Source organism: Panicum virgatum, chromosome 5K (assembly GCF_016808335.1).
Source record: "Panicum virgatum strain AP13 chromosome 5K, P.virgatum_v5, whole genome shotgun sequence".
Classification (NCBI taxonomy): Eukaryota; Viridiplantae; Streptophyta; class Magnoliopsida; order Poales; family Poaceae; genus Panicum; species Panicum virgatum.
The window spans coordinates 13,314,184-13,338,412 of record NC_053140.1 but is presented as its reverse complement, the minus strand read 5'-3'; the positions used below and the strand labels follow the sequence as shown (position 1 = coordinate 13,338,412).

At 40.7% G+C, this 24,229-nt stretch overlaps 1 protein-coding gene, 2 long non-coding RNA genes and 1 pseudogene across 4 annotated transcripts; 2 read left to right on the top strand and 2 right to left on the bottom strand.

The window, feature by feature from the left end:
- Window positions 1-3,756: 3,756 nt before the first annotated feature.
- LOC120706465 lies at window positions 3,757-10,190 on the top strand. 2 transcript variants are annotated; one of them, XR_005688305.1, is made up of 15 exons: window positions 3,757-3,911; window positions 4,867-5,118; window positions 5,284-5,326; window positions 5,886-5,912; window positions 5,995-6,093; window positions 6,478-6,668; window positions 6,876-7,050; window positions 7,130-7,249; window positions 7,402-7,518; window positions 8,443-8,463; window positions 8,732-8,790; window positions 8,949-9,039; window positions 9,167-9,290; window positions 9,789-9,802; window positions 9,918-10,143. XR_005688305.1 is itself a non-coding variant. In XM_039991125.1 (14 exons), exons 2-13 carry the CDS (start codon window positions 4,880-4,882, stop codon window positions 9,245-9,247), a joined length of 1,263 nt encoding a protein of 420 aa, XP_039847059.1. In that variant the 5' UTR covers window positions 3,757-3,911; window positions 4,867-4,879; the 3' UTR covers window positions 9,248-9,290; window positions 9,789-10,190. The 2 variants fall into 2 exon arrangements, 1 of the variants encoding a protein (XP_039847059.1); XM_039991125.1 differs by having other exon boundaries at window positions 9,789-10,190.
- Window positions 10,191-11,548: 1,358 nt separating this feature from the next.
- LOC120706468 lies at window positions 11,549-13,680 on the bottom strand. Its single transcript, XR_005688307.1, has 5 exons — window positions 13,626-13,680; window positions 13,451-13,544; window positions 13,248-13,323; window positions 12,654-13,079; window positions 11,549-12,566 (listed from the first exon to the last, which is right to left on the bottom strand). It is a non-coding gene; the product is annotated as an uncharacterized LOC120706468 (long non-coding RNA).
- Window positions 13,681-16,245: 2,565 nt separating this feature from the next.
- LOC120706467 lies at window positions 16,246-19,638 on the bottom strand (annotated as a pseudogene).
- A 1,338-nt stretch (window positions 19,639-20,976) lies between these two features.
- Window positions 20,977-21,545, top strand: LOC120706464. Its single transcript, XR_005688304.1, has 2 exons — window positions 20,977-21,191; window positions 21,267-21,545. It is a non-coding gene; the product is annotated as an uncharacterized LOC120706464 (long non-coding RNA).
- Window positions 21,546-24,229: the final 2,684 nt, after the last annotated feature.

Below are 24,229 nucleotides of genomic sequence, written 5' to 3'. Positions count from 1 at the left end.
TGTAGCATCACTGTAGCAAATTATGAATTAATTAGGCTCATTAGATTCGTCTCGCGAAAAAGCACTCAGCTGTCAAAAAAACATTTATAAACATATTTTATTTAATACTATAAAATAGTAAGATTTTTTTTGATGTGATAGAGACTTCTGAAAAAAATTGGTTCCAAACAGAGCCTCAGTAGTGCTAGCTGCTATATGATTTTTCGTGAACGAGCGTGATGATGCCGGCCGGCTGAGTTCGACCTTGTTTGGGATTTATTCCGACCGGGAATGACAGGTACAACAAGAGACATGAGACTCATGATAGGTATAACAGAAGATCGGAATTTATTCCAGGCTGGAAACTAATTGCAACACAATAACTCCATTAGCTACAACAAGAGCCGAGAATCGATCCAAAAGTCAAGGAGTGTGAAATCAACCCCGGTTTCTTGTTGTATCTATTATGAGTATGTCTATTTAATTTGTTACAATTTAGTTTCCGGTGTGAAATAAATTTCGTCCGCTTGTTGAATCCATCATGAGTCTCTTGTTCATCCATCATTCCCTACGAAATAAATTTCATGTAACTGAACAAGGCCTAAGGTTGGTTTCATGTTGAGTGAATCGGTTTGTCATAGGGATGCAAATTAGTGATTCTTATGTGCACCTCCAATCTTCTTTAGTTCAAATATTTGTACTATTTTTTTAAAAAAATAGAATCTCACTTTGAACAAATAGTACATATATTTAAATTAAAAAGAGTTCGAGATGCATGTTCACCAGTTTACACCGCTAGTTGGTGAGTTTGCGCACCAGTCTACTATACACGCCCTCCCATGTGGCCGTTTTCACTAGGGGTGGCCCTTTTAATTTCTAACGCGCGTGATTAGTGACTCGTGTTGTTCCTCTCCCTCTCGTGGTGAGTAGATAGGGTTTCAAATCCTCCAAGCTAAGACCATGTACGCAGGCACGCTGAATTCGGGTTGAGAGCAACTCTAGGACGGTTAAATTTGGGTGAGCAAATACTTATTTAGAAATCCACTTCTAAATTTTACTCACCCAAATATGGACCTTCACTCCAGCAGGATGAGTAAACTGGATTTTTATTTTTTCAACTGACAACTGGGCCCGACCAGGAATTGGGGGGCTAGAGGAGAGATTTGGAATGCCCACAATTGGCAGCCCAAATAGAGGATCACCAAATTGGTGGGTGGGAGGATTTGGAAGGCCTACCAAAATAGCAGCCTATTTGCTTCCTCTGCTGGAGATTAATTTTTGATGTCCACCGACTAAATCTTTATATAAAAACCTATTTGCTCTCCCTACTGGAGTTGCTTTGAGATGAACATATTTGGTGGCCACAAACATTCCAGTGGCTGGAACAGAAAGCCTTGATCTTGTCGGATAGGATCGTCCTTTCCAGCGTGCAAAACCAAACTTATCTTAGCCCACAGAGGTGTCCGCGTGCATGCATCCAGGTTCCCGTGGCTACCTGCGCGCATGTGTGCCAGCTTCCCGAGCAGTACGGCGCCGCCTCAGCTCGTCCTTTCGGCCGCGCGCTGCGACGCCGCGGCACGTCGACGCTTCCCTGACGCTGACGTTGCGGACGAGCTCGTTGTTGCCTGCGGCGGCGCGTCAGCGGGCAGGGATGACTAGGATAACTAGGTGTGAGAGGAGTGAGGACACGGCTAGGCTAGCCGACACTGGTAATATCAGTTATCTTCTCTGCTCTCTCCGTCTCGCAAAGTGGCGACATCGTCGAGCCCGGCGGCCCGTCACTTCGACGTCGCTGTGACTGCAGACTGATCGGCATATGCATCCTGAAAAAGAAAGAAAAAAAGGCACGGTGGAAGATTGTTTCCTCGTGTCTTTTTCACGGCCGGGGGGAGGCAGACGAGCGCGTCATCGGGATCGGCTTCATCGAGGCAGCGGGGTCAAATACATAGATAGATAAACGTAGGAATATGCTCACATCAATTCATTTAGAGCAAGTATTGTAGCATGCTAAGAGCAGGCTAAATCCTATAGGGAGAAAAGAGAGGAGAAAAGAGAAGAAAGTGAGCTCTCCGTTACCGCCGGCTGAAACGGACGGATTAATCACTGCTCGTGGGTCTGGATGGAGGCAACAGCCCGCTCGCAGGCTGCAGTGGGCGCTGAAGCCGGCACATGCGCGCGTACCCAGCCGATCGTCGGGCTGCATTATTAGCGCTGCTCTTAATCTACAGCTGTGACTGTGCAGCTGCAGCTAGCTGCAGCTACAACTGCATTAAGTACAAGATGTACAGTCAAATTTATTTACTGCAGCTGAGCTGCAGCTAGTACAAGATGTACAATCAAATTTATTTACTGTAGAGCCTGCTGCAGCCACAGCTGCAGCTAGCACTACCGAGCACTCTTGCAGAATTTGGTAGAATTTGTCGAGGCCTGATGACCGATGAGCTAAGGCAGTGTTTAGATGGTGAAAAAGTTTAGATTTTGGCATTGTAATACATTTCGTTGTTATTTGACAATTAATATTCAATTATGAATTAATTAACATTATTAGATTAATCTCGTATAAAAAAATAGTTGTTTTTTCAATTGTATTTAGTGTTGTATGCATTTGTTCGAATATTTGATGTGACGGATACTGTGCAAATGTTTTTAGAACTAAACAGAGTCTAAGGTAGCTCCACCACCGATCTTTTTACTGAATCCAAAACAAACGGAAAATGATGAAAGGCGCGCTGAACTGCAGTAAACATTTGTTTTGGAAGACAACGGGACAAAAAGTAGATGATACGTTCAGTTCGGGTTCGATCCTGTCTTTACTCTTTAGAGGTGGTAATAGATCATGGCTCAAATGATCACTTCACAATTCAATTTGACTCAATTTGACGCTTAAATTTCTTTTAATTTAAAATTGTATAGAATTCTAGTCCGACTCTTTTAAAATTTGGCTCTTATAAATTATCTAAGTCAGATTTGACGGGCACTTTACCCCTATCTACTTTGACTGCCCGACAGTTCGTCCTGGTCAACATGGGGTTTCAAATTTGAACTGGTTATGCTATGCAAGCAACAAAGAGCAACCCGTTTTTTCTACTGGTTTGTTTAGGGCCCGTTTAGTTCTCAAAAATTTTCACCCAAAAATTTTCACCTCCCCTTTAAACACATGTATGAAGCACTAAATGTAATTAAATAACAAAACTAATTACACAGTTTGGATGTACACGACGAGACGAATCTTTTGAGCCTAATTAGGGCATCATTAGACATAAGTGCTACAGTAACCCACATGTGCTAATGATGCGGTCAAAGGCCTCAAAAGATTCGTCTTGCGGTTTCCAAGTGAGTTCTGAAATTAGTTTTTTAATTAGTGTTCGAAAAACCCTCCCGACATCTGGTCAAACGCTGATGTGACACCCAAAAAAATTTTGTTTTTGGAACTAAACGCCCCCTTTTACGGACCCCCGCTGGTGCTACCGGGCTGGCATGCAGAGCCGTGGGCGCCTCAAGCCAACGCCATCGGGAAGGCGCACGGGGCCCCGCCCAGAGATTACGTGCCGCGTACGTGGCCCGGCGGGCGCGAGCGAGCGGCCGCAGCGGCGTGGGCCGGGGGCCAGCCAGCGGCAGGCGGCCACGCGGCGCAACCCGCCGAAACAGAAGGGCCTCGCGAGGGAGAGGAGCGATCCAACTTCTCTGACTTCACGAAGCGAAGTCACAAAGAGAGGGGGAGGAAGAGGAAGAGCGGCAGCTGGCGGGCAATAAAGATCGCGCCCCCCCGACTCGTCGGCTTCGATTCCGCCCTTCCCATCCCGCAGACCCCCGCCCCCGTCTCCCCCCTAGCTCTGTAGCTCCCTGCGCACCCCCACTCCCCGGCCTCGGAGAAAGGAAAGCCGCCCTGGCACCGGCTCCTCCTCCTCCCCCTGCTCCGCCTTCCCGTCCCGGTACGTACGGCGCCGTGCCTCCCCGTCCTCGTTCGTCCTTCCCCTCTTGCCAAGACGTCGCCTTTTTCTTCGACCCGCACCGCCGGCGAGATTGCTCCGTCGGTTCTACCGCATTCGGAGATTTTTGTTGTTGGGGGTGGCGGCGCCTTTTGCCTGGTTAAGCCCGATTGGGTGCGCTCAGTTTTGAATTCTTTTTGTTCCTCTCTGTTTATATTTATGGACGGTCTGTTCAAAACGCGCAAATCTGGGAGTCGGTTCGACATGCCATAGTATCGAGGTTATGGTCTTCAGGCGTGGCGTTCTGTTTCTTGACGTGCGACAATCATTACCCTTGTCCAGCCTAGTTTGAAGCCGGGAATTAAAAATGAGGAGAGGGGAGACACGAAGTTTGAATTTTGTCCACGGTGTTTAGCCGTTTGAGTGGGTGGGTAGTTTGCAGAACGACGAGTATTGTAGGAGGACCACTAGGCCGCCTTACCAATAGGATTTGCAGGCTTTATAAATTCAAAAATGCGCGGTGTTGCTGCATCCCTCTGCAAACGCCGGATGTAACTTTTTTTTTTTCGGTTGGTTCTCTGTCTTTTTCTCGGCCTCGTTGTCTCTACGTGGATTGTGGGGAGCTAAACTCTCCCTTCTCTTTTCCGGGAACGCGCGAGAGATTCGCTCGCAGACGGTAGATTCAATGTTGATCCTATTCATCATTCAGTTTGGTTGAGCACGTTGCTGTAATTTGCGCAATCTTTGTTCCTTTTTTGAAAAACTGAGCTGAAACGTTTGTTTATTCCTATGTTGAGTTAGAAGACAAAACAGTCAGGCAATTTTTTTCGAGGCGTTTGGAGTAGGAAAGTAGTAGGGAAAAAGTTTGCTGTGCAAAGGGTGGTATATACTTGGTAAAGATCAATTTGACGAAGCATTTGCTCACTGTTCCACCTTTTTTCTGCAATTTGTGCCTCAGGTCTGGAGCAGAGATGGGTGTCTTCGGTGGAACACCTCCTCCAACCTGCCCCTCGTCTCGGCACTGCGCAGAATGGGCCCGAACCTACCTGAAGTACTGCTTGTGCAGCCAGAAGGACAGTGCTGCCCTGGCACTTGGGCTGATCAGTGTCATAAGCTGGGGCGTCGCCGAGGTGCCGCAGATAATAACAAATTACAGACAGAAGTCAACAGAAGGGCTCTCTATCGCTTTTCTAATGACCTGGATAGTTGGGTATGCTGTTCCACATGTCTTCTGCTCCTCGGATGTGATTATTGTTGTTTCACATGTCTTGTGTTCTTTGGATGCGATTATATTCTGTCATGATAATTGTAGTTGTACACCGATGTTATGTGAGGTACCCTGTCTAATTGTCCTTATTCTTCTATAATTGTACAGGGATTTGTTTAACCTTGTTGGCTGCTTCCTCGAACCTGCTACTGTAAGATCTGTTTCTTGTCCTTTTTCTGAGCCATCTTCAACAATAACTTGACACGATATTGTAGGGCATTAACGATTTTGTATCTGATTTAATGAATAATAGTTGTCTTTGATAGAATACCTGTTTCTCATTATTTATGATATCATTATTTGGTATAGTGTAATGAGCTGTTATTATTCCTACATATGGGGATTATTCCATTCATTTCTGCCAGCCTGTGCTATTCCCTGAAGGCGTGAACCAGCATTATTAAGCTCAGACTGTACATTTGCAATTATCTGTGCACTAGCATACTGTTGTCCTATGAAATAGGGACACTTAGACAAGAATTCCAATTCTAGGTATGAAAAAGACATGTTCCAATAGATCTATTGTGTTCTCTGTAATCATGTGGCATCTACTGCTCTGATGTTTGCTTGCCAATAAGTTGCTCTATTATGAATTTATATACTCTAACCTTTTCCTGTTTGATGAGATGAAATCTATCCATGAGATCACAGGAGCTTCGGTTTTTGAAATATGTGTCTATTTTAATATTTTCATTTTATTTATGTTGCAGCTGCCGACCCAGTTTTACATGGCATTGGTAAGGCATAATACCAAGTTTTTGGACTTGTATTATTTTGATTCCTGCAGATGAATGATTAAACCTAGCTTTTGTAATGCAGCTGTATACAATAACTACTGTGGTCCTAACTGGACAGACGATATACTATAGCCACATCTACCACCATCTTGAAGCGAAGAAATCCAGGGCAACCAGCAAGGTGACTACCTCAAAATTTGTGTAGATAATCTGCATCCACTTTGCATTGATAACTTTTTTAATATATTATTGGGAAAATAATGCAACAATCTGTTAATAATTGTAACACTGCAACCACATATTTCTTGTACTTTTGGATTCATTTATTCATAAATTGTCTCACCCATAAGCTTAGTAGTTTATTAGTGCTCTTCATTGCTGTGAGGCGTTCTGGTAGGACATTGCTGCAAGTTGTCTTATTAGATTATTCTTAATAAAATGCGAATATTTATTTGTTTTTTAGGCCAGATTCACTTGATATTGTCACAGAACTTTAACTACTACTGTACTACTGTCTTCTAAATAAATTCTCTCTTTTTTTTTGGGGGATCCTTACGATTTTCAGCCTCAGAAGCATCAGCGAGGGGATACTTCATTACGTGAGAAGCTTTTGGGTGCCAAGGATGGTGGGGCATCCAGAAACAACCACCAGTCAGATGCTACAATTTCTATTCTAAGCTCACCTATTCCTGTTAATACGAAATTTGCCGAGCAATACCATACTCCAAGCAGCCCCACCTCAGACTACTACTATATGTAATGTTCTTGAGCTACTAATATTCAAACAATGTTAGATGCATTATTTCTTTTCTTTACTTGTATTGTACTGATAGGCCAAGGAGTATGCTCTTAAGTGGCTACTGTGCTAGATGCTGCTGTTTTTTTCCTATTACTTGACGACTAAGAAATATGCAAATAGACACAAATTGATCAGGAGCGTTTAACTTTTAGTTGATTTTACAGGTCAGCTAGATCTTTATCAAGGAGTCCAGTGCCAACTGCTGGTACATGGTTGGGCAATAGTCGTCAGTCATCAAGGACGCCTCCACAAACGAATGGCCATAGGGAACCTTTAATTGGTGAGATCACTACAGCACAATCTGCATCACCTACTAGAACGAAAAATGCCCTCTCAGTGGTAAGTTAATCTGCGACCAACTTTTTACTTTATTTCCTGAGGTTGGAGCTACAAAAGTGTTTAATCAATGTAAATTCAGGTACCATGGCTGGGTCTTCTGTTCAGCATGTGTCTCTTGCACATTTTAGTTGGAAACACACGTAGGGAAGTGCCAAGTGGAACTGTCATACCAGTGGGAAGAAGGCTTTTACTGTTTAAGGTGAGCTGATATTTGCTTTCCAGTTTCAGACTTGTGGGTTGTGGCAGAACCTGGTATCCAAAGCATTTTGAACCAAGTATATTTACTGATTTAAGAGACCTGTAACTTGAATGACAATTAACATGACTAATTAATTTGTTCATGCGTCGCAGGATGATCAAGGATATTCATCTCTCAGCCATGGCAGTGGAAGTGAAATTGGAAGCTTTCTTGGTTGGGCAATGGCAATAATCTATATGGGTGGACGACTGCCCCAGATTTTCTTAAATGTGAGTCACCAACAAACAATTGAAAACTTTTTCTGTTATAATTTTTTTATGGAAAATACATCTTCGGCACTAAGGATGGCTGTGCCATAGCTAGTTCAGTACTCCCTCCGTCTCAAATTAAGTGTTTTAGAAAATTTCAGACACATTACTCATCCTAAGAAATGACTTTGTTACCCCTAATTACTTCTAGCAAAGTGATTGAAAACCGTGTTATTTATTTGGTTTTCTGAATCCTCAATGAATGCATATACATTGGAACTAGAAAAGTAATATATACTGAATATTTGTTTGGCTTTATGCGTTTTCTTATACAATGCTTTCTTGGTACTTGGTATTGCTCTAAGGCCATTCCCAGTGGGGGTTTCATGAGAGTTTCATGCACATTAAATAGGGTGCCATGTCACCATTTTAGATGATGTGGCACTAGATTAATGAGGAGATGAAATGAGTTTCATCTAGATGAAACCATGTATGCACGGTTACCAACTCTTGATGAGACATAGAATTAAATGCGATGAGAGCCTAGCAAACATGAAACAATGCATTGTGGAGTGAGTTTCATATATGGTTTCATTTGTGTTTTGTTGATGTGGCACTCTTGGAAACAACAAAATGAAACTACCCATTGGGATTAGCCTAATTACATGGATCTCATTACAAGCTAAAACTACACTCTTTATGGGACAAAATTTGAATGCTAAAACTACACTTATTTTGGGATGAGGGAGTACTTCTTTGGGATGATGGGTGGAAAATGTCTATGTGAGGAAATCTTAGCCAATCATTCACCTACATTCCTATTTTACATCTTCTTGTTTTCTTAATGGTTTCCTGTTATCAATAGATAGCTGTTCTAGTTAAAATTAGGCAAGTCTCTGTCTGAATGAGCGCACCATGTTCTGACCTGTCTTTATTACCCTGCAGATGCAAAGAGGCCATGCTGAGGCAAGTTTGATTCACCTCCTATATTCTCCAATTTGTTGCTACTGCAGGCGATACCTGATACCTCCAGCTTTTCTTATACTGTTTGTAATTTTGTGCATTTCACTAACACTTCATATCATAAAAAAAAAACATACAAATCATCAAGATAAAGTTAGGTGAAAAAATGATAATTATATAAATTTATCCAATTGTCACCTGCTATGGTAGGTCAGTTGGTATGTTTTTTTTCATATGATGGTTAACTAATTTGGCTTGCAATTCTGTTCAGGGGCTCAATCCATTAATGTTTACCTTCGCTTTATTGGGGAATTCGACATACGTAGGAAGGTAAACACACATGATTCATGAACCCAACTTTCACATATTTATCCCATTTTTTCAATAGTATCTCACCAATCTAATATGAGCAATCCATCTTTTCTTCTGATGTGATCCTGAAACTTACTGGCATGTTGTACTGTCCTCATGGTTCTTTTCCAATGCAGTATACTTGTAAATAGCCTGGAATGGTCAAAACTTAGACCAAATCTGCCTTGGCTTGTAGATGCTGGAGGATGTGTTTTACTGGATTCTTTTGTATCCTTGTCACCTGTTCTCCTATCAGCATCAAGCTGTTTCTAGCTACTTTTTAATCCTAGTGTGTCTATTCTGCATTAGATATCTGAACTACTGTACATCCGAGACCCTTAACTATGTTTCACAGATTGTTCTTCAGTTCCTTTATTTTCATTACCAGAAGCAAAATGAGCATTCAGATGAGCACGACAATGCAGATAAAGCTTAGTTGACAGCAAGCGAGGAATCCCTTTCCTTCTTCAGGGCAAAAGGTACATTCTTTGTTGTTATGAATATTTGTTATGCTGCAATTCTTGTTTGGTGTAGCCTTAATGCATCTTCCATTTTCCGCTGCATGTATATATATATAAGATAAAAAAATAACTTGTTAAACTGGATAAAAACTGAACATCAAATAGATGACTGCAGACTCTTAAACAGGTTATGTTATGTAGCTCTGGATTGGGATAAAACTGTACACTTGGATTGAAAAAGCTAACCTGTAAACTAGCACATGCTACTCTAATAAGTTGTTCGGTTGTTGTACCCTGCAGATGTACGGATGGGTCGTCCACCCTTCCTATTTTGTGTTTTTTTAATCCGGTTTCCACACAACAAACAAGGCGAGCACTTTTTTTTAAAAAAAAGATCTTATAATAAAATTTGCAGCAAAGGTTTTGCCACCCTTTAGATTGCCAAGATTTTCAAAAAAGAAAACCTAGTGCAGCCTAAAACCACATTCAGCAACTCATTTCGTTGTATTTCTGCAGTTTCAGGCATGAAGGTACGCCCCATACTTCAGCAGCCCCGCATTTCTGAGATGCGCTAGCGTTAATTTGTTCCTCGGAAGAGCTCGCTGCATTTTCTGGGGCATTGTTTCAGAAGTTTGGTGCCTGCAGGGCGACTCGGAGCGAGCATCATGTGAAGACGTTTCAGGCAGTTTTTTCTGTTCTGTAGTATGTCAGAATGTCTTGTTGTACATCCAATGTCAACTGGCTTTCTTTCATTTTCTGTTCTTTTCGTAGCTTCTTTTCCCTTAAACAGACTGTATATTCGAGATGGCATCATCGGACAACAATGTGTTGGTTCTTACTACGATTTTTTTTTATCACACTGCTTAGCTCCTCTCGAGTGTGGCCAAATTTATAGTAAATAGTATTAGTGCTTATGTCTACCATTAAGTTTATTATAGAAATATAATTTATAACTCATCTAATGGTACTTATTTTATATGATGATGATTATTATTTTTTCTATAACTTTAGTCAAAGTTCAAATTGTTTGACTCACTAGTGGTTATGGGCACGTGTTTGAAACTAATTTGTATATTAACTCTACAAGAACATAATGTATACTGCCATGTTAGCAAGACTATCTATAGAAACTACGGATTCAATGCATAGTTTCTTTTGAGTCATGGTGTAAGAGTTCAACTAAGTGGACAGATCAAGAATATATCAAGAATATATATATATCACGTGTTGGTGAGTACATAATTAACAGATCAATAGAAATAAACAAAATAAAACTAACATTAATAATAGTTAAGCGCGAACATCATATCGGATCCACCATAAGAACTTGTCTTAATCCCTTATCGATGCACCATAAGAACTTGTCTTAATCCATTATTGATACAAGAATTTAAAATATTGCCTAATTGGTGCAACACCACCATGAAGACATGACAATGGCTCTGTTTGTTTTCGCTTTTCTGGATCTCGCTTTTCTGAGAATCAGGATTCTAAGATAAGGCTATCTGGAGAATCGGCTGTCTGGATAAGCTGGGTGTTTGACAATCCTAATTATTTTCAGTCGATTCTCTAGGTTGAGTGGTAAAATGTCAAAAATGCCCTTGAGACTAATGATATCTTTTTTTTGTTGAATACGAGCAGAATTCAATAATTCTTATATTTTTTGGGTATTTTGACTACATAATTATATTACTGTTAGATCAAATAGATTAATATCACAAATATACCAATAGATATAACAGCACTAATTTCTAAACTACGAGTACATAACTGATGGAGACAGCTAAATCACGAAACCATAGCAATATCAACATCATCTCTAGTACCACCATCATCTGTGTTATCATAAGTTGGACGAGGACTATCATCTTGAACGTTTGATTCAAAATCCGGATCTTCTAAGTCAGCTTCCCTGATGAAATTGTGAAGGGCCATACAAGCAACTATAATTTTGGACTGCTTGTTAACTGGATAACTAGGCAAGTTTAAGAGAATGCGCCATTTCAACTTTAGAACTCCAAATGACCGCTCAATCACATTTCTAAGAGATGAATGTGCATGATTAAACACCTCTTTCAATCCCATTGGTTGGTGACCATGACGCCATTCAGAAACATGATACCTTTGTCCGTTGTAGGGTGCAAGAAATTCTTTTCTATTAGGGTATCCAGAGTCAACAAGATAATATTTTCTTGCATATCGAATATATGTCATGTTATGTAGCAATGAGGAATTATTGATCAAAAAATAAATTGCACCGTAGCTTGTTCTTACCATTTTTTTTTTGGGTAGCTTGTTCTTACCATCAGGAGGATGTGGAAATTGATCCTTGCATGTGAGCAGCGTATCCAATAATACACGAGTGTCATGAACAGATCCAGGCCAACTAGTGACAACAAATATGAACCGCATATCAAAGTCACATACCGCCATCACATTTTGTGAGGCATACCCATGGCGGCTAATGTACTTGGGTTGGTCACTTAATGGCACAGTTATTGGTATATGAGTACCATCTATTGCATCTATGCAATCTTCGACATGCGGCCAGAATCTAGCCTCTTGCAGTTTAGGATGGATTGTACCAAATTGTGGATCTTTTGGCCTCACAATATCAAAAGCTAGTCTCACAATGGATTCAAGAACTTATGTAAATTTTCTACTAACAATTTCTAATGATCGACGAAATTTGTTCCTGCATTGCCTAAAAGATTGATGTGCACCACAAGCCCATAAAAACATTCCTAAGGCTTCCTTGCTACAATATCTTCTACTTGATCTCAATCCATAATTCTGTACCAAGGTGTCATGAAGCCTTAAGAAAACTAACCTTCGCATTCTGAACATGTCATAACAGTCAACTGGATTTTGTAGTGTTACCTCAACCCATTGTAATCCAGTCATGACAGGCAATGAAGAATTATGTATTGTCTTCCTGTGCAAATTGCCTGATGCCATCCAATCCAAAGCAACCATTGCTACCATGAAATCATCATCATCATCACTAGACTCATCAACAACCATGATATTTTCAGACTGAGATGTGCCTCCAGATTCACTAGAACAACTAGAGGAACTCATAGAATGAAAGCCTGTCAAAAAGTAATAATTAGCAAGCCAACTTTCTGTGTACACCAAATTTCTGGGCGAGATCCATCCATACTTCTCCCTCAACTTCTGTGTACACCAATAGGCCATGATTTAACCTTTAGGTCAGGCCACTTGAACCCTGCAATCTTTGTAACCTTTGTAACTCCTAATGCTATATCAATCTGTCTCTGCAGCCCCCTGAACCTGTCAAAAAACAGTGAGGGTCACTTTATAAGAATAAAATCCTGAATGCCTGATAGTATAGGGAATATATATAAGTATAATACTTACTGCATATATTAGTTCATCACGATGCACTAATCCCAATGAATCAATAACTTGTATCTCACGTTTCTTGGCATTTATGATTGCTAAGTACCAGTGACTTTGTTCAATGTGTACAGGGATAAATGCCTAGTGCAAACAGATACGTTGTAAGGTTCAATATCTTTTTCCTGGCAGCGCTAACAGAACTATTAAGTATAGGCTCAAACATTAGAGCTTGTTCTAATTTTCATTATGTCCACCGAGATGGAGTTTCAGTTTGCCCAAAACGGGACTGAATCCTCCAACATTTGGATCGTTCAATATTAAGGTTCAGGTTCATAGAATGCAGCTTGTAATGATGGGGACTCTAGCGACTGATTGCAACACATGCAAGAAAATACCACCGCCATGGGAGCAGCGCCGGTTACAGAAGGCCCTCCCTCGAAGAAACTGCAAATAATTATGTCACTTAACACTTGAATACTTCGGAGAAAACTACTTATAGAAAATCAATTAAGCATATTCATTCAGGAAATATACTTTAGACCAAAGCAGAAAAAGATAATGTTTTGATTTAATCTGCAAGAATTCAGACTGAAATAATAAAGCAAACATTACCTGGTGTTGAGGGAGATATAGGCACTCTTCGTAGCACACATCATCCTGTAGAAAAATTGTAGAACACACCAATTGCCTAGAAATTCAGAGAAACCAAAATTAAAATCATTTCATAGCAGTTACAGCATTACCTTTGGTGAGATTCATAAATCAATAGTAAACTGTGGCGAATATACAACAAACATGACAAATAAGAAGATTACAATATGACCACATGTAGAATATGATTGGTGGGACATTATGAGTGAGACCATTTGCAGAGCTAAAGATGTAATGCACCAGTCGCTTAAAACCGACCTGTCGACATAAAATATTTGAGTAAAAGCACTGATTTGGACCATGTAAGTGTGCTGGAATTAATATTATTCAGATACCCACCTCTATCATGGTTCACACGTACTCCAGTGACCCCCATAAACTTGTTCTGGAGATCGGCTTCAAGGAATAATTTGCCATCAACCTGATTGTAGTTAGTGAAGAGACGTATGAATCCAATACCACTACAAAAACGACACATTATTTTATTTTTTACTGTGTATAATATAGAAGAAAAATAAAGAAACAAGCTGATAGCTAAAAAGCTAAGGGCACCATGAATGTCTCAGACCATTAAGAAGTCCATCATGAATGTTGATCTATTTTTCGACTTTTTAACATTCCAGAAAAAATCCGGGACATTACAGCAGACTATTGATTCGTTAATTCTTCTTGTTGTTTTTCAAGTTGCTGCTGGGAGCCCGTGGCGACATTCGAACAGCATCCAAATCAAGGTTGCTACATATGTATAGCACATATAAATAAGACTCAATGCACCAAGAGTAGACATTGTACGAACCCTGCTTAAGTACTAAATTAAAAAAAGAATGAATCTGGTTGGTCTTCCTCAAGTATCTAAAATATATATTTATGAGTTATGCTCTGGTACAAGGGCGAGTTCGACTAGAACACTTGCCATGTACTCCGAAGTATATAAGGAGGGGCAGAGGTACCCTTAGTAGGGTGACTTGATATGTACTTGTCAAGAACTTCACGTCAATCCTCACAATATGTACTAGAAAAAAAGATAAACTCATGAAATTCTCATAAAAATCATAAATATCTCACAATCAATTTGACAAACTTTATTCATAATTGATAATAATGGCCATTAAATCTACTCATCTTCTCAAGAAAATAATCACCACACCATTATGAAAATGTTGTAACTTGCCCCCCTAAACTTATGTATAAATTATCCACAGTGCTATTACGACAAACAATCTAAAGTGATCCCTAGTCTTCATATTAATTACCCACTTATGCCATTATAAAAAATGATCTAAAGTAATCCTTCGAATTATACATAAATTACTCACTCTGCTATTATAAAAATACATAAAGTAGCTCTTAAATATGCATCTAGATTACCTACATCTACATTATAAAATATCCCAAACTACTCCTAAATATGCTTATAAATTACCCACTTCTGGTATTTTCAATATAAAAAAGGCAAAATAGGCGTTTGCGTCCCTCAACTTTATCCCGAGGATCAAGTTTGTCCCTCAACTTTTAAATTGGCCAATCTAGTCCCTTAAGTTTTATTTTCGGATGAAACTCGTCCTTGTCCTGATGTGGCTCTCTATATTCGCACGAGAATAATTCAAAATATCCTTTCTACAATTGCCTCCTTCCTACCCTCTTCAATTTTCCACCGACATGTCACCGTATAGTTTACTTGGACATGTAGTTCCCCGGTCAATGGAGTAACTTGAGCCAATGGATTTTAGAGCTTAAATTCTAGTATTGAAATTTCAAATTTGACAATCTAATTTTAAATTCTAGCACTTTGCTGAGCTACACCAGTACAAGGACGAGTTTGACCCAAAACGAATGTTGAGGAAATAGATTGGCTGATTTGATAGTTTAGGGATGGACCCACGGGGCAAAATGGAAGGACTAAAACACCTATTTTACCTAGAAAAAATAACTCAAGGTTTCCATGCAACATTTGTGACCTGGTGTCCATCAGAAGGGGAGGACGAAAGACCTGACCTGCCAGCCGTAAGTGATGGAAAACGGAGGTCAGAAAGGGTCTGATTGGTTTTCAGGATGAGCCATCCTAGCTTGCACCATCGTATCCTGGCCACTGTTCGCCTAAACGATCGTGTAGCCCGTTTACACATCGTTTAAATGCTACATAGTGGTCCACTGTTTCCGTTTAGTCGGTTGTTTTGACCATTTAAACGGCCGTTTTGTCCATTTAAACACCTGCCTGAATAATGGGCTAAACGGGAGGTGACCGACTATTTACCGTTTAGCGTTTAGGATAACATTGATCCTGGCTGCGCTGAAGCAGGCTTGCCTAAGCTAGGCTCTGCACAAACGCAGATGGGTCCCGTATCCCACGAGCCAGGTTTGATTGCTATTTTTCATCATCTGAACCAGGCTGAACATGAGATGCAGGCTTCCAAACAAGCATAACTTGCACCATAGGAGCCAAGCTGCGCAACCAAACAAACGAGTGCACGAAGATGCTGCACTTTTTTTTTTTGAGAGGCGAAGATGCTGCACCTTGGAGCCTGGCTCAGCCAGTCAGCCTCATGCAGGAACCAATCAGGCCCAAAAGGTCCCATGATGGCCAGAACCAGAAGAGAGCCAGCCTTCGGGTCCACACAAAGCCGTCCTCCGTGGGCCGTGGCTAGGGGTGGTAAAGGGCCCAACATTTTGAACTAGAAAATCTAAGGATCGGACCCTAAAAGGATCGGGCTATAAATATATGTATTTTTGAACTAAAAATTTTAAGGGCTTTATTGGGCTGTGAAGAGACCATTAGGGCCATGGCCCATTACCACCCCTAGCCGTGGCACAAGCCACATTTTGGAACAGGTGGCCCTCAAGATTGCAACCAAAAGATCCAAATTCAAAAGTCGGCAAATAATAAGCTAACCTGACAAACTTGGCGTCAGTTCACCTAGTATCAAAATTGAACAAGCCAACTGCCACAGCCCACACCACAGGTTATAATCCCATTGTATAAGCCCCCCAGGAACAGTGACATCGTACATGATACATCAGCCTAAACATAATTAGAATAGCCTAATGCTTTGATAGAAAAAAAAAGCAACAAGTTTAACAACAGCAAGCTACAGAAGAATGCATTCATAAACAAACCATATAACCAAAATGTATCTGACGTCAAGCTCATTCCATGTGCCAGGGGCTTCAATAAAATGGGTATGTGTAGATTGTTTGGAACAACAATAGTCGTAGGCTAAAAGACAACCGTGTCAAGCATGGTTCCTAGGGTCTGAACTATGTTTGACGACATCAAATTCGACATATGCTCTTCCAAATGCTTCTTTGCATCCTGCCGACCCACATTCACTATGGCAAGTTTCTCAGGTGGCAGCTCATCCTCCTCTTGCACTGCCTTGTACTTGATGGCTAGGTTCAGCATTTCCTGGACAAGAGAGGACACATTGTGGATAATAAGTAAACAAAAAAATTATAATCAAGTCTCAAGCACCAACAGAAGAAAAATTGTCCCCATACAACTGATGGAAGCTGCTATACACACCTGGACAGTCTGCTCGTTGATTTTCGAGTGTGTGTCGAACCTCTTCAAAATTAGTCCATCAGTCCATTTCTTTTTGTGCAAGTTCATTAACATTTTCTCCTCGAGCTCGTTTTTCCTGTAATTGATTGCAATTGAGTAGTAGTGTCTGTTCAGCCCATGGATAAGAGCCTGAAAAAAAACACAAATATGATCAAATTATTTATAAGAAAGGAACAAATCAAATTCATATTAACCCTATATTATTTATATTTACCTGGATAGATGGCTTATTTAGGTGTCCAACATTTGATGTCGTCTGCCGCGGCTCCTGGCCAAGCATCATGGTCTGAGGATTAATGAGGCGGAATGCATCAATAACCACCTTCCCCTTCACACTCTGGATGGATCTATCACAACAGCAACAGCTCTGGGATTCAAAGCTTCAAAACTCTGCACATTTATATGGAAAAATTTTAGGCGCCGAGTAGTTTGGTGCAAGTGAAATTGCAAAGTGTTCAGCTCTATGCAAACTTATCATATCATTACCTATGAAGTCCTATCTCCAGATCATGGAGAAAGAATAAGATATAAACAGAGTATGCAAAAAGTACAAAACTAGTTAATAGAAGAAAAACTCGAGTTGAGATCATATTACCCCATGCCCCAGTTTTTTCTTTAAAGAAAACATGCATAGCACACAGAGAATGCTACTTAATGACAACAAGGTCCAGTCACAACTTTCAAGGGGACATGGAACCTTCGCAATGAAGGTACCGAAATTGATATGATAAGAAAGTAGAAGCAAAAGAACACAATCTATCAGTATTTAATGAAATGGCATAAAGTAGAGTGGGACTACACACTACAGCAGTACAGCCGTTATCTCATTTGTCAGAGTATAAGCGAAAAGACCCCCCGCCCCTTTGCATAGAAGAACGGTGGCATATGCATAGACCTGTTGACTTGTTGAGTATTGATATCAATTCCAGAGAGCCAGCAACTGAAGCCAGGATGTGAGTGATACCAGCCTACAACCATTTCTGGTCTGTAAAAGGTAAAAAAAATGTCAACATAATTGTTTCCTACAGAACAACGGAATAAAATCAACACTATTGAGTAAATTGACCAAAGAAAAAAAAAAGCATTTATGCAGAGCATTGTCATTCAAAATTTATGATATATAAAATGTTGGACCTATATGTGCCACAACACCCTCCCCCAGTTTGCGTAATTAAATAAGGTAGGTGTGCAATTGATGTATCTAGAAAGTCAGCGAGAAATTTAGCTGGTTATAATAATTCTAAAACTCAAGCAGGTTACAACATAACAGACTTTCCATTTTAAAGTTACAAAGTATGCCATGGATTTGATGGCAACTTCCAAAAATTATTAGCAAATAACTTCCTTAGGCCCATATGTGCAAGCAACTTTGAATGAACAAAAAGATCTGTTATGTTTACACAGTATTTTTCTGATTATTCCATAAATCTATTTATGCATCTTAACACTATGGGGAAAAAACTAAAGATGTGACCACAAATAATGTGTACCAAGAAAATCACTGCAGGGTATACATTTTAAAAACATTATGAAACACATTAACATAATGGCTAAATCCATTCAGGCCATTGCAATTTTCAGTCAATTAATCCTTAACAAACGCACAGCTGAAGGTTGCCAAATGAATTCAAGTTGCACATAGAAGCAATATTTCATAACCCGTTAACTCTAGTGAAGCTCTAGTGTGAAGATTTTGAAGGATTGTGATCAGATAAAAAATTGACTCCTACAACGCTAAAACTATCTCTGAATCATTTATTCAAAAGGTCCATCAATAATTGAAACCATAGAGTAGGCGTCATCATTGTTAAATAGCCTGTTAGGATTAGCTTGTAATGAACAAAATTACATGGTTAAACAAGACATCAAGATATATACATCATCTACTCTATATTTACATCAGAAACAAATGAACTCAGTAAGTTATCAATTTCCATTGTGCTAAGCAACAACCAAAGTAAAATCATTCCTTATTATCAAAGAAAAAGTAAAATCTTTTCTTCTGGGCCTATTTAGTATTGAGGATTTACTGCTGCCTAAAGAAATTTGTAACTTGTACTTGCCAAATAACTATGAATAATGATATTGCCCATGCCAATTGTTATCCTGAAAATTTTCCTATCCTCCTTATAATCCTTATAAGGAGCTACAATACGGGTGATACTTTCAAAATTATTACGCACTACCAGCAAAACAACCTCGCATTAATCCAAATAGGCGCATATCTTAACCTTGGTGCAGTCCAAGAGCATGGTCCTACCCAATTTTATCGACTAATTTAATCAAATCATACACTGCAAATCCACTTAGAAAATCATCAGGAGTACCGTACCTGCCGGTCTGCTTGAGCATGTCAAGCATGTTCGTCTGGAAGACGTGGTCGACGGCCTCGACGCTGACCCCGGTCCCGCTCTGCGGCATGGCAAAGACGTCGACGAGCTCGCCGAGCATGAGGCCCATGACCTCCATGGGCACGCCCGCCCTCCCTGCGACCGGAACCGCGCGTCAGGCCCGAGAGGGGGTGGGGGGAGCGGAGACGAACCCTAACCCTAGGCAACAGGGGAGGTTGGGGGGAGGGAGGGAGGAGATCCACGCACCGTGCTTGAGCATCTTGAGGAGCGCGAGGGAGGAGATGTAGACCTGCTCGGAGGAGTCGAGCAGCGGCGAGTCCGTCGGCGGCTGCCCCATCCCGGAGGCGCCGAAGATCCGCTGCAGCCGCTCCATCGCCGCTTCCGCCGCCTCGCCTCGCTCTGCTCTCGCTTCGGCGCTTGGGTTCTGTGAAAACAGGTCGAGTTAAAACGCTTAATTAAAGGGTTTTTTTTTTCTAGAGGACACTCCCAAAATACAGTTTTGTGTACAACATACTACACTCTTCAATTTTGTCTGATGAACACCCTAAATGTAGCGTTTAGCTGGTTACACACCAGCCCCATTAAAAAAAGAATTTGCAGCACCAGCCCCATTAAAAAAAGAATTTGCAGAGTACATGCCTTGTAAATGGACGATTCTGCCCTTGCTATATTTCCTGGGCTGCGCCGCCATTCTGGCTCGTAGGCTGCTGCCGCGCTTCGCCGCGTCTTTGGTTTGCTCCTGCGCATCGCACTAGGTGACGGACAAGGTGAGCATGCCGACGCCCCAATCCACCAACTAACCTGCAGCGATTCTCCTGATCTTGGAGGATCTGATGCCATCAAATCGATCCCCAAATCCTCGTCGAGTTGGCGGGCTATACAGTGTGGGATCTCCAACAAAAAATTTGGATCTGTCATGGGTTCCAGATGGGTAAGATTACCCTTCTTATTGCACATCCTCCTTTGATTTCAGGTCTAGGTTTCAAAGAAAAAGGTGAATTTGGGATATAGATTTGCACGACCTGTTTGTTTCGATTTAGTCTGTGATATTAGATTTGTCTTAGTTTCTTTTTGCATTTTCCTACATTAGGTCGATTTAGTCTGTTATATTTTTTTGACGGTCTAGTCTGTGATATTAGATTTGTCTTAGTTTCTTTTTGCATTTTCCTGCATTAGGATGGACCGTAACGCAGCCTGTATACTTGCCATTCGCATACCAGGCTATGAGGAGCATGGTACACAAGTTTATCATGTTACCTGGAATAAAAATTGGGTTCGCGATAAGGATACGATTTCATGGATGGACTTCTATGCTGATATAGATCTCGAGATAAAGCGAGGTAGTATCCAAAGTTTATCGGTGAGTTTTTGGGACAAGGTTGCATGCAAGTATATGGATATTGATTCTGACTCATCATTGCTTGCTGCAATTGATATGTACTGGGACATCAGAAAGCTTCCTCTAGTAGTTTCCGTGATTAACCAGCCATGTCATGAAAACAAGTCAGCTACTGATCTTACTATTGTTGATATGAAAACAAGTCAGCTATATGACACTGAGGAAAGGCCTACTAATTATCTTGGTTATGACACCGAGGAAAGACCTACTAATTATCTTGCTTATGACACTGAGGAAAGGGCTGCAGATGATCCTTGGGGTGAAAATGATGAAACAGAGTATGTTGGCACCAAGAAAAGGAAGAGATGCAAGAGATGTGGTCAGTTAGGACACATGCAAAAGACTTGCAATGAGACTGTGTATGACTCAGATGCTCCACCAGCACCACCAAAATCTAAGAGAAACAAAACCAAGAAGAAGGAAGCAACAGCTAGGCCTAGTCCAAGTACATCTAAAAGAAAGAAGGCCAAGAAGATGAAGGAAGTGATAACAGAAGTAATGCCCAGCCCATGTACACCACTTAGGTTGCAACATGCACCAGCAACACCATCAAGCCCATTTGACCTAAACTGTAGTCCTGGAGCACTAACTCGGAGGTAAATATGTACACATTTTCTTTTGACTAATATCCAGATTTTTTAATTTTTCCTAATCCTTGTTATCTTCTATAGTCGAGCTAAGAAAATTGCAATGGAGGAGGCCGAGGTGCATGGTAGAATGGCGCTGGAGCATCTTATGCAATTCTGATTATTATGCTTTTGTGTGCAAGCAAACCGCGTAAAGCCTTTTGATGCTAAATTAATGTAATTTGAGATGTTAAGATTAAGCTTTGTGACATGATGGTCACTTGTTCCATACTAATTATTTTGTGACATGTTACGTGGTGTAAAAAATTATTATGTATGTGAATATATTGCACTGCAAGGATGACCAGTGGCCTTGCGTCCCTAGTTTTGGTGTATTATACATGGTCATGGGCATTTTAGTCTTTTTACTAGGCAATCTCTAGCTCCTCAAGCTGGAAAAAGACTAATTTAATGGGGATGGTGTGTTTCAGACAGCCACATTTTTGAGGTGTCCGCAAGACTAAATCAAAATGTGAAGTGTGTTGCACACAAAAGCACCATTTCGTAGTGTCCCTCGGGCAAAAAACCCTTAATTAAACGTAACCGCCATCATTTAAATCCATTAGGCATATTAGTTTAATTAAGTATAATTTAACAGGTTGTTTTCAACTCACAGGCCGATCGAAACACACCAGAAGTCTCGCACGAAGGCGAGCGCAGAAGGTATCAGCATGATAAAATCTTACAAAAATAGTAAATAATATTAAGACTTTTACAAAACAATTTAAAATTTAAAATTTCTAAAAGAGAAGATAGCAGCAGAAGAGAATCTAACTTACAGAGTATTTTTACAAAAGAATAAACAAAACAAACTAAATAAGTCGTGAACTACTGAGACGTGAAGATAAGGCGCCACATCGAGCCCACCGATGTGAAACCCAGTTAGCTCCTATACCTAAAATAGTGTAAACAATAAACCCTGAACAACTAATACTCAGCAAGACTTACCCGACCCGTGGGTATAACTTAGCCCACATATCTAGACATGCAAGGCTTTTTGGCTGGTGGTTGATTTTTGCAGAAAAAGCACTAGAAGTGAGTTCTTATTTTTCCAATTTTAACTTCCAGTTATATCAATAAATTTACTATCCATCTAGGATTTGCAAAGCTACCACAAGTAAGGTGAGCAAATCATTAATTAAATAATATCAGTCCTCATTGCATCTCATCTCATTCTTATCCTATTTCCTTTCTACGATGTGACCAAGAGATCAAGACTCTCATAACCGCGAGACACGGCGAATCGATCCGATTTAATCTTGCAAAGTGGACCTAACCAACACGGCACGTAAAAGCCCCGTCGGACCTCATGCACCAACCTTTTCCCTCCCTGTCTCGAACTACAGAACCGCCCCACCTACATATAGTCAGCCGAGCCTTACGAGAGACCACCAAAAGTAAACATATGCATCCCAATTCTCTGAGGCCACTCGACTCGCCCTAAAGGGTAGGTAGAAGTTCTGTACTTTCGAAGCAAAACAGTACTCGGCTTACCAGTTTCGACTACCTCCTACTCTCGGCATGCGGCTAGTACAGTTCAATCCCCGATCAGCACAGCCGATAACGGAACGGTCCTTAATCAACACAGATGGGGCTACACCTTCCCCCATCAAGTCTCCCATCCCATACCTTCCATCTTGAATATAATGATTCATATACTATAATATAAAGACATCCTATATCTCGCGGGTGACAGAATTATCATGCGACTTCTAACGAGCCCTATTAAGCATAGCAGTGCTAACGACCTACTCATACTAGTATAAGCCCCAGGAAAACCTAGAGGTCATGCAACTAAGGTTTTAAACAATTTCTAAATCTAATGCACAATTATTAGAGACATATATGTGTGACATAATTTAAAATAGTAGGATGTACACCGGGGCTTGCCTGAGGATAACACTAAGTCAGTGATAATATTATTTCTAGCCTTGGGCCCTTCCGACCATTGGGCCGGGTCTTCACGAATTTCCCTCTCAATCATGCTTCACCGATCCTGAGCTTCACGATCCATCTGTAGTCGACGTTCTCACCACGTGTTCTATACGAATGCATAAGAAATGCTAATTAATGCACATGCATATAAATAATGCGGATATAATTTTACAAACACGAAGCAACTATTGACCGAGAATAAGCGCTACGATTCTCATATAATTACGACTGTCGGCCCTACTACTACCGGTATGATCGGTATACCATACCGGTCAGATCGGTCTGGCCTGTGTGCGACTCGAGACCAAAAATCCGGAGTATCCGGACGTATTCTCTGAGTATCCGGACGTATTCTCGGAGTATCCGGACTCCCAAACCCGAAATATTCGGACATAAACTCGGAGTAGCTAAACCACTACAAACCCGGAGTATCCGGACAAATGGCCGGAGTCTCCGGACCCATACCGGTCAGACTGGTCCAAGCACCGGTCAGACCGGCTGGCCAAAAATAAACCCTAGCTAAGTCATATAACACTGGTTTAGCTCTCTAATTTAATTTAACCTGATTCTTCTTAATTGTAAACTATTCTTTAATTTCCAAATAAACCAACACATGAAGAATTCACTAACACCTCAACTATGTTTTCTAGGCCGGAAACTTGTATCGTGGACTACACAGGCCTAAATTAAACCACTGCCTCGGTTTCATAATTTTTGGACTAACAGATTTGCCGAAACTAATTAAATGAGTCTAAACACCACTTAAACTCTACTATGGGCAAAAAGGACATTTCGCAAGAATAAACATTTTTCCCTTGTAGATACGGACGTAATCAATCTAACAAAACTAACTTCGTATTTTTATCATTTTTCTATGATTTATTAGGCAACCTGCAAGTTTTCGCTGAAATAATAAAAATAAAAAACCAACCACCGGAGACTCCGGGTTTTACCACAGATTCTCCGGACACAATGTCCTGAGTTTCCGGGATCCCTAGTCCGGAGAATCCGGACGTATATCCAGAGTTTCCAGGTATACCTAAACAGTAGCCAACCTCGCAATGTCGTGGTGT

What these genes read in the sequence shown, in the direction of transcription:
- LOC120706465 (XM_039991125.1), top strand. Translation starts at nt 4,880, where the DNA reads ATGGGTGTCTTCGGTGGAACACCTCCTCCAACCTGCCCCTCGTCTCGG. An exon ending in CCCAGTTTTACATGGCATTG is followed by an intron (nt 5,913 to 5,994) that starts GTAAGGCATAAT and finishes TTTGTAATGCAG; the next exon opens with CTGTATACAATAACTACTGT. An exon ending in AATCCAGGGCAACCAGCAAG is followed by an intron (nt 6,094 to 6,477) that starts GTGACTACCTCA and finishes TACGATTTTCAG; the next exon opens with CCTCAGAAGCATCAGCGAGG.